Below are 13,220 nucleotides of genomic sequence, written 5' to 3' on the forward strand. Positions count from 1 at the left end.
CTACCAGCAGGGCCTCTGGGAGGTTGTGCTCCTCGGTGAAGCTGACAGCCATGGGGGTGATGTCCAGCACATGGAGCCCCAGTGTATCCGTGCCGACGGCTTCTGCATCACGGGCCCAGCCCGCCAGGAAGAACACAGCCACTTTCCTCCTGACAAGGCCCAAGCGCGCATGTTTGAACATATGTCTTGCCACGAACCTCATGGCATCCCCAAGATTCCTGCTGCCAGATGACTCTTCCAGGGGGATATTCCTGATGCCCTGCTGGAGTGAAGGCTTCCCCTTATGGTCTGAGAAGTGAATCAGGTAATCTGTTTTGGTGTCGTACGAAATGTTGGTGACTCGGGCACCCACTGGACAGTTACTCCTGCTTATGTCCATCTTCATCAACAGAGACAATAAAATGTCTCTCATCCTCTCAAAATCCAACTAGGAGACATCATTTGACATGTCCAAGGTGAAGACCACCTCAGTTGGAAACTGCACATTTGGAAACCCTTCACACAATAGATACACAGGTTTAAGATTTTCTGTGATGCCTCTAAACAAGTGAAGATTTGAGTGAATAAGAAGTATTATTTACCTGTTGGACATACTGGAAGGGAAATTCTTGTGGAGAGAAAAGAAGATACCATTAATTTTTATACGCAGTAGCATTTTTCCATAAGATTGCATTAATATGAAAGCCATCTCCTCTGAGACACTCAAGCAGTGGCCTTCCTAGCCCCTGCCTGCATGGGGCAGAGACTCTACTTGCTCCCCAATGTCCATTCTCCCTTTTTCCTCTAGAAGCAGAACCCCAATGTCTGGCTGGGCATATGGCTGCCTAGAAAAAAGACTACAGTTCCCAGTGAGGTAGCCATCCTACTACAGTCTTGATAACAGAGTAAGAAAAATGGTAGGTACAACTTCGAAAAAGTATCCTTCCTTTTCTTTAACTGCTGGCTAAAGCTTGACAGGTATCTTGGACCATGAGGCAATTTGGAAAACAGAGCACCAACCTCATCCCAATGGCAAAGCAAGAAAATATAGAAAGCCTTCATCCCAGAAAACTGGCACTCCTTATCAACCTGCCCTGGCTACTTGCAGCTTGGGTTTGAGACATTCCTCTGTGTCACTGCTATTGAGCACTGAGGTCGCACTGCACTGACCTTCAGTCTAATGAATACACTGAGCTATTCTGAAACCCTAAATATACATATACACTCCTATCTGAAACTATATAATATACAACATATATTAATTATATACTATATTATCATGTATGAATGTGTGTACACAAGTAATATACTTTCATGGAAAATATTAGAAAGCAAAAAATTAAAATTATCCTTAATTTATCATATACATATGTGTGTGTATATATATGTGTGTTTATATACATATAATTTGTTTTTTATTTTAAAAAGTTGGAACTTAAGATATTTTCTATTCTGAATCTTTTCACACTTAGTATATGATGGACATCCATTTTTTCCATCCATAAATTTAGAGTAATATCACCGAGTCTACTATAGATATCTCATTTATCCACCAACATATCCTTGAGATAAGCATATGTGTACATGCTTCTGTGTGCATCTGTCCTAGCCCTATACAAATCTCTATAACTATGACTTTTGATATGCATCATCCAATTGCTCTTCAGAAAGGTTGTACCAATTGACACTCCCACCAGAATGTGTACTTTTATAAATTTCCCAAGTTTAGATAGGGATTTTCTATTTTAAAAATATTTTAATTTGAGGAACAAAAAGAGTATCTCATTTTAATTTGTATTCTTTGACTTCTTATGAGATTGAACATTTTACAGGTTTATTGTACATTTGTACTTTTCCTTCTCTGAATCCTCCATTCATGTTTTTTGCCCATTTTCAATCTAAAAGAGTTTTTACATTTATGCTTAGCAAATATAAAATGTGTAGATGGAAATGATTGAGTAGCAGCAATTTTAGGTATTTCAACAGGGTAGAGGAAGGAAGGTAGGTCCTTTGCTTGGGTCCCTTGCTTATATTTGCATATATTTTTTCCCATTTTTCTGTTTGCTTTTGACTTTACAGTGCTTTTCAATGTAAAGGGGTTTTAACTTTTTTATGTGATCAATTCTGACACTTTGCCTTTGGGATCAAAATGATGGTTTTATTCTTTATGATTTCTAGGATAAAGGATTCCAGAATATTCTTGAACAACAAATGGATAGGAATGGACCAAATATGGAAGAGTTAGACAGTAAGAGGGGTGGGACAATTGTGATGAAAACCGAAGCTCCCAAACTGAGCAATTTGCCAAGTCAATGTTCCCTCCCTATTGCTAGGAGACATGTAGATTATGTGATTGATTTTGTATTTTTCAAATTGGAGTGTGTATTAAAGGATGCAAATATCCTGGAATACACTGAAGACAGTAAAAAAATTCTGATCTGGGAATGTGACAAAACATTACTTCAGATTTGATAGTTTGTAATTTTGTTTTTAAAATACACATGTAAATAAGACACATATCTTACTGAAGGCTCACTGTTGATCTCTTTTGTTTAAATTGATGGGATAATAAGAACACAGCTTCTCTTTGCTTGTTTTGTGAGAAGCACCAAGATGCAGACACACAGGTTTTCAATTACCACGAGGTGCTCTGCTGGGGTGGAATTTTTCTTTGCCTTGGAGATGGCATGCTTTTCAACCACTTCATTTCTGAGACCACGTTGGGAAGATAGTTCACCCAAGGGGAGACCGAGATGAATATATTAATTTATAAGAGCCTCTCCTGATGGACAGTAATACCTCCTAAACCTCAGTCAAATCTACAGGAAGACACATGGCCCCATCGGTGGCCCATCCCCACTTAACTTACCGGCTCAAGTTGAGTTTGTTCTCTTTGGGCTCTTGCAGGTCTTGAGGGTTTCATGGGAGATTAGAAGGTATGAAATAGTAGACTCAGGGGGAAGTGAACAGGCAGGAAAACATAGTCAGCTGGCAAAGCAGCAGTAAGAGCCACTTATAGTGAGAGCAGCAGGTCTTACTAGGAAAAATTCATATACTGTGGACGGACTCTGCATTCCATAGGGTTAACTGCATCACAGTAAGCAGAGATATTCCTTGTGCTTAGCTCAGGGCTGGTATGTGGCTCAAAACATGCACATTTGAATTATACTTGGAATTCCCCTGCTTTGCAAACTCTGCCCGAGAGAAGAAAAACTTAATTTGCTAGGGCGGGCCTCCAATGGGCTAGCCTCTACACCCAGCTCTACATGACTACAGGCAAGTTACCTCACTTCTCCGACTCTCAGTTTTCTTGTCAGTACATTGACAAGGCTGAAGTAGATGATAGCTGAGGTCCCCCGGTAGCCGACATTCAACAGATATTTACTAAGATCTAACTACATTCTGGACATTTTCTAGCTTGATAAAATGGCAGTAGTGCCATCTTGTAGCCACAAGAAAAACAAAAAAAAGTTCAGAGAAGCCATCCAGAGTCCTGACATTGTTAAGTAGCTGGATATCACTAAACACCCCAGTGATTTGTTATTTTGTGAGGCAATAAATGTAACTTGCATACTAAAGCACCCATAGTAACTGTGGCTATCGACATTTCACTTGTTCAAGCTTCAATGTGACTTCCATGCTTCAAAACCTCTGTCAGTGACCCAGTAACTACATATTAAAATACCAGCTTCTTACAGGAGTGCAAGCATTTATTGAGCACCTATTCTGTGCCAGGCTCTGTTCCAGCAACAGAACAAGAAAGATGCAATCCTGCTATTAAGTTCACAAACTGGGAGGTAGACAGGAATGCAGGGATAAATAATGTGTAGCTTCAATGGAAAGGGGCTACTAGAGAAATATGTAAGCAATGTGCTTTAGAAGCACAGAGTATAGGAAACAAATTCTGTCTGTGGAAGTCCAAGAAGGCTTCCCCAAGGAGAAGTCGATAACTGAGTTGGTCTTAGAAATTGAGCAGAAATTGTCCAAAGGAGGGAGATGAGGAAGGACATCAGAAATAAAGGCAAGAATATGTCTAAGGCAAGGGGCTTGGAAAGGGCCAGGCCCGCCCAGGCTGGGGGGCTTATCACTGGTGTAAGTAGAAGGTGAGGTAAGGAGTTTGATCTTTAAATAAGGGACGGGCAAAATCAGCTTATGTTTTTCAAGGAGGGAACTCTGGTAGCTACAACATGTGGTAAACAGTAATTAGAAACCATTCCTGTCATACCACCTGGGGAATAACTCTTATTCTAGTGAAATAAAGTTCAAACTACAGTCTATAGTTGTGAATCCTCCATAAGGAGACCCTCACCATTTTTCCTTTTTGTCCTGGATGTCCATATCCATCTGGACCAGAAAGACCCTAAGAAAATGACACCAATGAATTATAGAGTCACCCAGATCAAATTTTGATTGCTCATATTATCTGACCCCTTAAATTAATAATCAGTGCACCGAGATGGGGAAGGCAGAAGGGACTTCATGGATTTGTATCCTACCTTCATAGATAAACTCTAGGCTACCTTTATAGGATAAGGGTTTAAAGCTTTAAAATATCATGCTCTAAATAAGCTTCCTCCAAATGTGTCTTTTTTCTTTTTTTACCTTTGACTTCCTCTTCAGTAAGATTCTGTACTTAACAAGATGATGCCATGGTTGTAGGAGGTCAAATCACTGTACAAAGCTCCCCTTGGGCTGTACTTGCTCTCTGCATAGGATAAAATAACAATGAAAGAAGCTCCAGAAATGGTTAATCTTTAGAGATATGTTAGACTCGGTGGGGGCAAGATGAGAATAGAGGCAAAGTAGTTTAGCAAATAAGTGAACCCAGATAGACCTACATATTTATCCAATTCCAGCACTGGAAGTGCTCATGACATTGGTCACATGACTCAACCTCTGTAAGCATCAGTTTTCTCCTCTAAGTGGGGATAATAATAGTATCTCAGGGAGGCAGAGCCAAGATGGCGGCGTGAGTAGAGCAGCAGAAATCTCCTCCCAAAACCACATATATCTATGAAAATATAACAAAGACAACTCTTCCTAGAATAAAGACCAGAGGACACAGGACAACATCCAGACCACATCCACACCTGCGAGAACCCAGCGCCTCACAAAGGGGGTAAGATACAAACCCCGGCCCGGCAGGTAATGAGCGCCCCTCACCCCAGCTCCCAGCGCAAGGAGAGGAGTCAGAGTAGGAGGGAGAGGGAGCCCAGGACTGCTGAAAACCCAGCCCAGCCATCTGGACCAGAGCGCAGACACAGTGCATGGGTGGGGCCCTGGATACTAGGGAAACAGGGCAGCAAGAACGGTGAGCGGGTACAGGAGGGCGGCGTTGGAGGAGAAAAGAAAAGTGAGCGGCCACCTTTTTTGTTGTTGCTGTTGTTGTTGTTTTGTTGTGGCGAGTGATTTTTGGAAGTCTTAAAGGGACAGGGACCCCAATATTAGGGAAACAGGGCAGCAACACCGGCGAGTGGGTATCAGAGACCAGTGCCAGAGAACAAAAGAAAAGCGAGCGGCCATCTTTTTTTAAATTTTTATTTATTATTTATTTATTTATTGTTGTTGTTTTGTTGTGGCGAGTGCTTTTTGGAAGTCTTAAAGGGACAGGGACCCGAATACTAGGGAAACAGGGCAGCAAGACCGGCGAGCAGGTACCGGAGACCGGCACCGGAGAACAAAAGAAAAGCGAGTGGCCGTCTTTTTTTTCCTGTTGTTTTGTTTCGCGAGTGCTTTTTGGAAGTCTTAAAGGGATAGGGATGCTAATACTAGGGAAACAGGGCAGCAAGACTGGAGAGCAGGTGCCCGAGGCTGGCACCGGAGAATAAAGAAAAACGAGCGGCCATTTTTTTTTTGTGGTCGTTGTTTTGTTCTGGCGGGTGCTTTTTGGAAGTCTTAAAGGGGCAGGGCGGGACACTTAGTCCAGAGGTAGTGAATCCGGGGATCTCTAGGCACTCTAATCCCCTGGGCTGCAGGGAGGACAGAGGCCCCTTAAGGAGATAAATAGCGTCCCGGCCGCTCCCCCTACAATGCAACTCCACCACTTTGAAGCAGCAGCCCGAGCCAGACCATGCTCAGAGCAACAGCGGAGATAAACTCCATAGCACCCAGGCAAGATCTAGAAGCCCTGCCTGCACGCAGCTACCCAGCACAAGCCACTAGAGGTCGCTATTCTTCCAGGAGAGGAAGGCCACAAACCAACAAGAAGGGAAGTTCTTCCAGTCACCACTAGTCCCAGCTCTGCAAACTATTCCTACCACCATGAAAAGACAAAATTGCAGGCAAAGCAAGATCACAGAGACACCAGAGTAACAGACAGACCTAACCAGTCTTCCTGACAAAGAATTCAAAATAAAAATCATGAACATGCTGACAGAGATGCAGGGAAATATGCAAGAGAAATGGGATGAAGTCTGGAGGGAGATCACAGATGCCAGAAAGGAGATCACAGAAATGAAACAAACTCTGGAAGGATTTATAAGCAGAATGGATAAGATGCAAGAGGCCATTGATGGAATTGAAACCAGAGAACAGGAACACATAGAAGCTGACATAGAGAGAGATAAAAGGATCTCCAGGAATGAAACAATATTAAGAGAACTGTGTGACCAATCCAAAATGAACAATATCCGTATTATAGGGGTACCGGTAGAAGAAGAGAGAGGAAAAGGGATGGAAAGTATCTTGGAAGAAATAATTGCTGAAAACTTCCCCAAACTGGAGGAGGAAATAATCGAACAGACCACGGAAATACACAGAACCCCCAACAGAAAGGATCCAAGGAGGACAACACCAAGACACATAATAATTAAAATGGCAAGGATCTAGGACAAGGAAAGAGTTTTAAAGGCAGTTAGAGAGAAAAAGGTCACCTATAAAGGAAAACCCATCAGGCTAACATCAGACTTCTCGACAGAAACCCTACAGGCCAGAAGAGAATGGTATGATATACTTAATGAAATGAAACAGAAGGGCCTTGAACCAAGGATACTGTATCCAGCATGGCTATCATTTAAATATGATGGCGGGATTAAACAATTCCCAGACAAGTAAAAGTTGAGGGAATTTCCTTCCCACAAACCACCCTACAGGGCATCTTACAGGGACTGCTCTAGATGGGAGCACTCCTAAAAAGAACACAGAACAAAACACACAACATATGACGAATGGAGGAGGAGGAATAAGAAGGGAGAGAAGAAAAGAATATCCAGACAGTGTATATAACAGCAGAATAAGCGAGCTAAGTTAGGCGGTAAGATACTAAAGAGGCTAAACTTGAACCTTTGATAACCACGAATTTAAAGCCTGCAATGGCAATAAGTACATATCTTTCAATAGTCAACCGAAATGTAAATGGACTGAATGCACCAATCAAAAGACACAGAGTAAAAGAATGGATAAAAAAGCAAGACCCATCTATATGCTGCTTACAAGAAACTCACCTCAAACCCAAAGACATGCACAGACTAAAAGTCAAGGGATGGAAAAACATATTTCAGGCAAACAACAGCGAGAAGAAAGCAGGGGTTGCAGTAGTAATACCAGACAAAATAGACTTCAAAACAAAGAAAGTAACAAGAGATAAAGAAGGACACTACATAATGATAAAAGGCTCAGTCCAACAAGAGGCTATAACCATTCTAAATATATATGCACCCAACACAGGAGAACCAGCATATGTGAAACAAATACTAACAGAACTAAAGAGGGAAATAGACTACAATGCATTCATTTTAGGAGACTTCAACACACCACTCACCACGAAGGATAGATCCACGGGGCAGAAAATAAGTAAGGACACTGAAGTACTGAACAACACAGTAGAGCAGATGGACCTAATAGACATCTATAGAACTCTACATCCAAAAGCAACAGGATATACATTCTTCTCAAGTGCACATGGAACATTCTCCAGAATAGAGCACATAATAGCCCACAAAAAGAGCCTCAGCAAAATCCAAAATATTGAAATTCTACCAACCAATATTTCAGACGACAAAGGTATAAAACTAGAAATAAATTCTACAAAGAAAAAAAAAAGGCTCCCAAACACATGGAGGCTTAACAACATGCTACTAAATAATCAATGGATCAATGAACAAATCAAAACAGAGACCAAGGAATATATAGAAACAAATGACAACAACAACACTAAGCCCCAACTTCTGTGGGACGCAGCGAAAGCAGTCTTAAGAGGAAAGTATATAGCAATCCAGGCACACTTGAAGAAGGAAGAACAATCCCAAATGAATAGTCTAACATCACAATTATCGAAACTGGAAAAAGAAGAACAAATGAGGCCTAAAGTCAGCAGAAGGAGGGACATAATAAAGATCAGAGAAGAAATAAACAAAATTGAGAAGAATAAAACAATATCAAAAATCAATGAAACCAAGAGCTGGTTCTTTGAGAAAATAAACAAAATAGATAAGCCTCTAGCCAAACTTATTAAGAGAAAAAGAGAATCAACACAAATCAACAGAATCAGAAATGAGAACGGTAAAATCACAACAGACTCCACAGAAATACAAAGAATTATTAAAGACTACTATGAAAACCTATATGCCAACAAGCTGGAAAACCTAGATGAAATGGACAACTTCCTAGAAAAATACAACCTTCCAAGACTGACCAAGGAAGAAACACAAAAGTTAAACAAACCAATTACAATCAAAGAAATTGAAACGGTAATAAAAAAACTACCCAAGAACAAAGCACCCGGGCTGGAAGGATTTACCTTGAAATTCTATCAGACACACAGAGAAGACATAATACCCATTCTCCTTAATGTTTTCTAAAAAATAGAAGAGGAGGGAATACTCCCAAACTCATTCTATAAAGCCAACATCACCCTAATACCAAAACCAGGCAAAGACCACACCAAAAAAGAAAACTCCAGACCAATATCCCCGATGAATGTAGATGTAAAAATACTTAATAAAATATTAGCAAACAGAATTCAAAAGTATATCAAAAGGATCATACACCATGACCAAGTGGGATTCATCCCAGGGATGCAAGGATGGTACAACATTCGAAAATCCATCAACATCATCCACCATATCAACAAAAAGAAAGACAAAAACCACATGATCATCTCCATAGATGCTGAAAAAGCATTTGACAAAATTCAACATCCATTCATGATAAGAACTCTGAGCAAAATGGGAATAGAGGGATAGTACCTCAACATAATAAAGGCCATATATGATAAACCCACAGCCAACATTACACTGAACAGCGAGAAGCTGAAAGCTTTTCCTCTGAGATTGGGAACTAGACAGGGATGCCCACTCTCCCCACTGCTATTTAACATATTACTGGAGGTCCTAGCCACGGCAATCAGACAAAACAAAGAAATACAAGGAATCCAGACGGCTAAAGAAGAAGTTAAACTGCCACTATTTGCAGATGACATGATAGTGTACATAAAAAACCCTAAAGTCTCCACCCCAAAACTACTAGAACTGATATCAGAATACAGCAAAGTCGCAGGATACAAAATAACACACAGAAATATGTAGCTTTCCTATACACTAAGAATGAACCAATAGAAAGAGAAATCAGGAAAACAATTCCATTCACAATTGCGTCAAAAAGAATAAAATACCTAGGAATAAATCTAACCAAAGAAGTGAATGACCTATACTCTGAAAACTACAAGTCACTCTTAAGAGAAATTAAAGGGGACACTAACAAATGGGAACTCATCCCATGCTCGTGGCTAGGAAGAATCAATATTATCAAAATGGCCATCCTGCCCAAAGCAATATACAGATTTGATGCAATCCCTATCAAATTGCAAGCAACATTCTTCTATGAATTGGAACAAATAATTCAAAAATTCATATGGAAACACCAAAGACCCCGAATAGCCAAAGCAATCCTGAGAAAGAAGAATAAAGTAGGGGGGATCTCACTCCCCAACTTCAAGCTCTACTATAAAGCCATAGTAATCAAGACAATTTGGTACTGGCACAAGAACAGAGCCACAGACCAGTGGAACAGACTAGAGACTCCAGACATTAACCCAAACATATATGGTCAATTAATATTAGATAAAGGAGCCATGGACATACAATGGCAAAATGACAGTCTCTTCAACAGATGGTGCTGGCAAAACTGGACAGCTACCTGTAGGAGAATGAAACTGGACCATTATCTAACCCCATACACAAAAGTAAATTCAAAATGGATCAAAGACCTGAATGTAAGTCATGAAACCATAAAGCTCTTAGAAAAAAACATAGGCAAAAATCTCTTAGACAGAAACATGAGTGACCTCTTCTTGAACATATCTCCCCGGGCAAGGAAAACAACAGCAAAAATGAACAAGTGGGACTATATTAAGCTGAAAAGCTTCTGTACAGCAAAGGACACCATCAATAGAACAAAAAGGAACCCTACAGTATGGGAGAACATATTTGTAAATGACAGATACGATAAAGGCTTGACGTCCAAAATATATAAAGAGCTCACACGCCTCAGCAAACAAAAATCAAACAATCCAATTAAAAAATGGGCAGAGGAACTGAACAGACAGTTCTCCAAAAAAGAAATACAGATGGCCAACAGACACATGAAAAGATGCTCCACATCGCTAATTATCAGAGAAATGCAAATTAAAACTACAATGAGATATCACCTCACACCAGTGAGGTGCCATCCAAAAGACAAACAACAACAAATGTTGGCGAGGCTGTGGAGAAAGGGGAACCCTCCTACACTGCTGGTGGGAATGTAAATTAGTTCAACCATTGTGGAAAGCAGTATGGAGGTTCATCAAAATGCTCAAAACAGACCTACGATTTGACCCAGGAATTCCACTCCTAGGAATTTACCCTAAGAACGCAGCAATCAAGTTTGAGAAAGACAGATGCACCCCTATGTTTATTGCAGTACTATTTACACTGGCCAAGAATTGGAAGCAACCTAAATGTCCATCGGTAGATGAATGGATAAAGAAGATGTGGTACACATACACAATGGAATACTACTCAGCCATAAGAAGAGGGCAAATCCTACCATTTGCAGCAACATGGATGGACCTGGAGGGTATTATGCTCAGTGAAATAAGCCAAGCGGAGAAAGAGAAATACCAAATGATTTCACTCATCTGTGGAGTGTAAGAACAAATGAAAAACTGAAGGAACAAAACAGCAGCAGAATCACAGAGCCCAAAAATGGACTAACAGGTACCAAAGGGAAAGGGACTGGGGAGGATGGGTGGGTAGGGAGGGATAAAGTGGGGGGAGAAGAAGAATAGGGTTATTAAGATTAGCATGCATGGTGGGGGTGGGAGAAAGGGGAGGGCTGTACAACACAGAGAACACAAGTAGTGATTCTACAACATTTTGCTATGCTGATGGACAGTGACTGTAAAGGGGTTTAGAGGGTGGACCTGGTATAGGGGAGAGCCTAGTAAACATAATAGTCTTCATGTAAGTGTAGATTAAAGATAACAAAAAAAAAAGAAAGAGAAGGGGATTACTCCCTGATAGGATAAAACTAACTGTAAATCAAAGATTAATGCATGCTTTAAATATCCTTAATTTTGATCTCTTAAAGGGTGTCAGATGATCGGCTATGAAGGTACACTTTTCTGATAATATTCCTTTCTCTTAAAAATAAAAAAAAGAAGCAGTGCCTGTGTGGTGACCTCCAATGAGTTCTACACAATGGTATAAAGGGCATATCAAAGTGTGGGCAAAGGGTCTATTTGTGTTTATACAGAGGATCAATGCCTAATTTGGCTACTCAGAAAATGAACTAAGATACGATATGAAGAAGAACTTCCAATATCAGCACTCTCTGGAAGAGTCATACCAGAAGATGATCATCAAAAATCCTCAACAAAGATCCAGGTGATGCTGCAGTTCCTGGACTTGCCATGGGAATGAAGAAGGAGATATCTAAGCTGGCCTGTGCGTACAGTAAAACAACAAATGTGACTGGATCTATACTGTTGGAACTCAACCAAGAATTAGGAGAAGTGCAAGTTGTGGCACTCCAAAATCTTACAACTACAGACTATCTATTGTTAAAAGAACATATGGGATGTGAACAGTTCCCAGGAATGGGTTGTTTTAATTTGTCTGATTTCTCCCAGACTGTTCAAGTACAGTTGGACAATATCCATCATATCATTGACAAATTTTCACAAATGCCTATGGTGCCTAACTGGTTTTCTTGGCTTCACTGGAGATGGCTGGTAATTATAGGTCTGCTTTGGTTATGTAACTGTATTCCTATTATGTTAATGTGTGTGTGCAATTTAATTACTAGTTTAAAACCTATACAGACTTAAGTTACTCTACAAGAATATATGTCAAAGAAATAATCAATCCTCCCATGTTTTCTTCCGTCTGCTACTTCTATAGCTTTTCTTCTTTCTTCCTAATTACAACCCTTAAATAGAATTCGTGCCTCATATCGAATTCACCGAGTATCATAATTCCTCCAAGTGGTAAAGATACCTCAAGACAAATGCTGGGCATAGACGCCAAGGGGCATAAATCTGCAAAGAAGTAAAAAGCTAACCTTTTCAAGCAATATGGCCTCTCTCACTTACCAACTTTACATTTCCCTGTATGGCCCTGGACGATGACTGGTTAGCCAGAGACGGGTAAGATTCCTCAAGGGAGGAATAACCTAAGACAGACATAGTCGCAGGGGCGCCATCAGGTGAGAAATTGGGGATCAACAGAGGTGAGGCTTAGAACCTCACCCCCCTGTTTTGAGAGAAATCTTCTGTATCCGTGGATGTTTTATTGCCCTTGTCTAGCTTGGATTAACACATAGTCTACAGGCACACACCTGATCATCTACATTTGCTCTCTTACAACACTAAACTATGTTTTCTACCTTTATCTTGCATCTACCTTCCACTTCAGCATTTTATTTAAAAAATAATAATAATAATAATAAAGGGAGAAATGTGGGATTCACATATAAATCAAGTATAAAAGTCAAATGAATATTCATATTTTACCTGATTGTTTATAGCTCATAATGAGTGATCAAAACCAAAAGTTTTTGTGATGACTGCCCTTGTACTGTTCACCATGTAAGAACTTATTCACTATGTAAGAATTTGTTCTCCATGTAAGAACTTATTCGTTATGCTTCAGAAGACTGGAGACTGATGAGAATTAGGCTGGGGGTGGATTAATGATTGTGCATTGAGCATTGACTCCCCTATACAGAATTTTATTGTTGTTAACAACCATTTGATCAATAAA

The 13,220-nt window shown here is 40.3% G+C and overlaps 1 protein-coding gene across 1 annotated transcript in view; it reads right to left on the reverse strand.

Moving 5' to 3' along the window:
• LOC108401163 (collagen alpha-4(VI) chain-like) overlaps positions 1 to 13,220 on the reverse strand; it is a 144,386-nt gene that overhangs the window by 57,251 nt on the left and 73,915 nt on the right. Inside the window, 1 exon segment of the mRNA XM_073222397.1 lies at positions 5 to 574. Coding sequence (XP_073078498.1) covers positions 5 to 574 — 570 coding nt within the window.

The sequence above is a fragment of the Manis javanica genome, chromosome 15 (assembly GCF_040802235.1).
Source record: "Manis javanica isolate MJ-LG chromosome 15, MJ_LKY, whole genome shotgun sequence".
Taxonomy (NCBI): domain Eukaryota; kingdom Metazoa; phylum Chordata; class Mammalia; order Pholidota; family Manidae; genus Manis; species Manis javanica.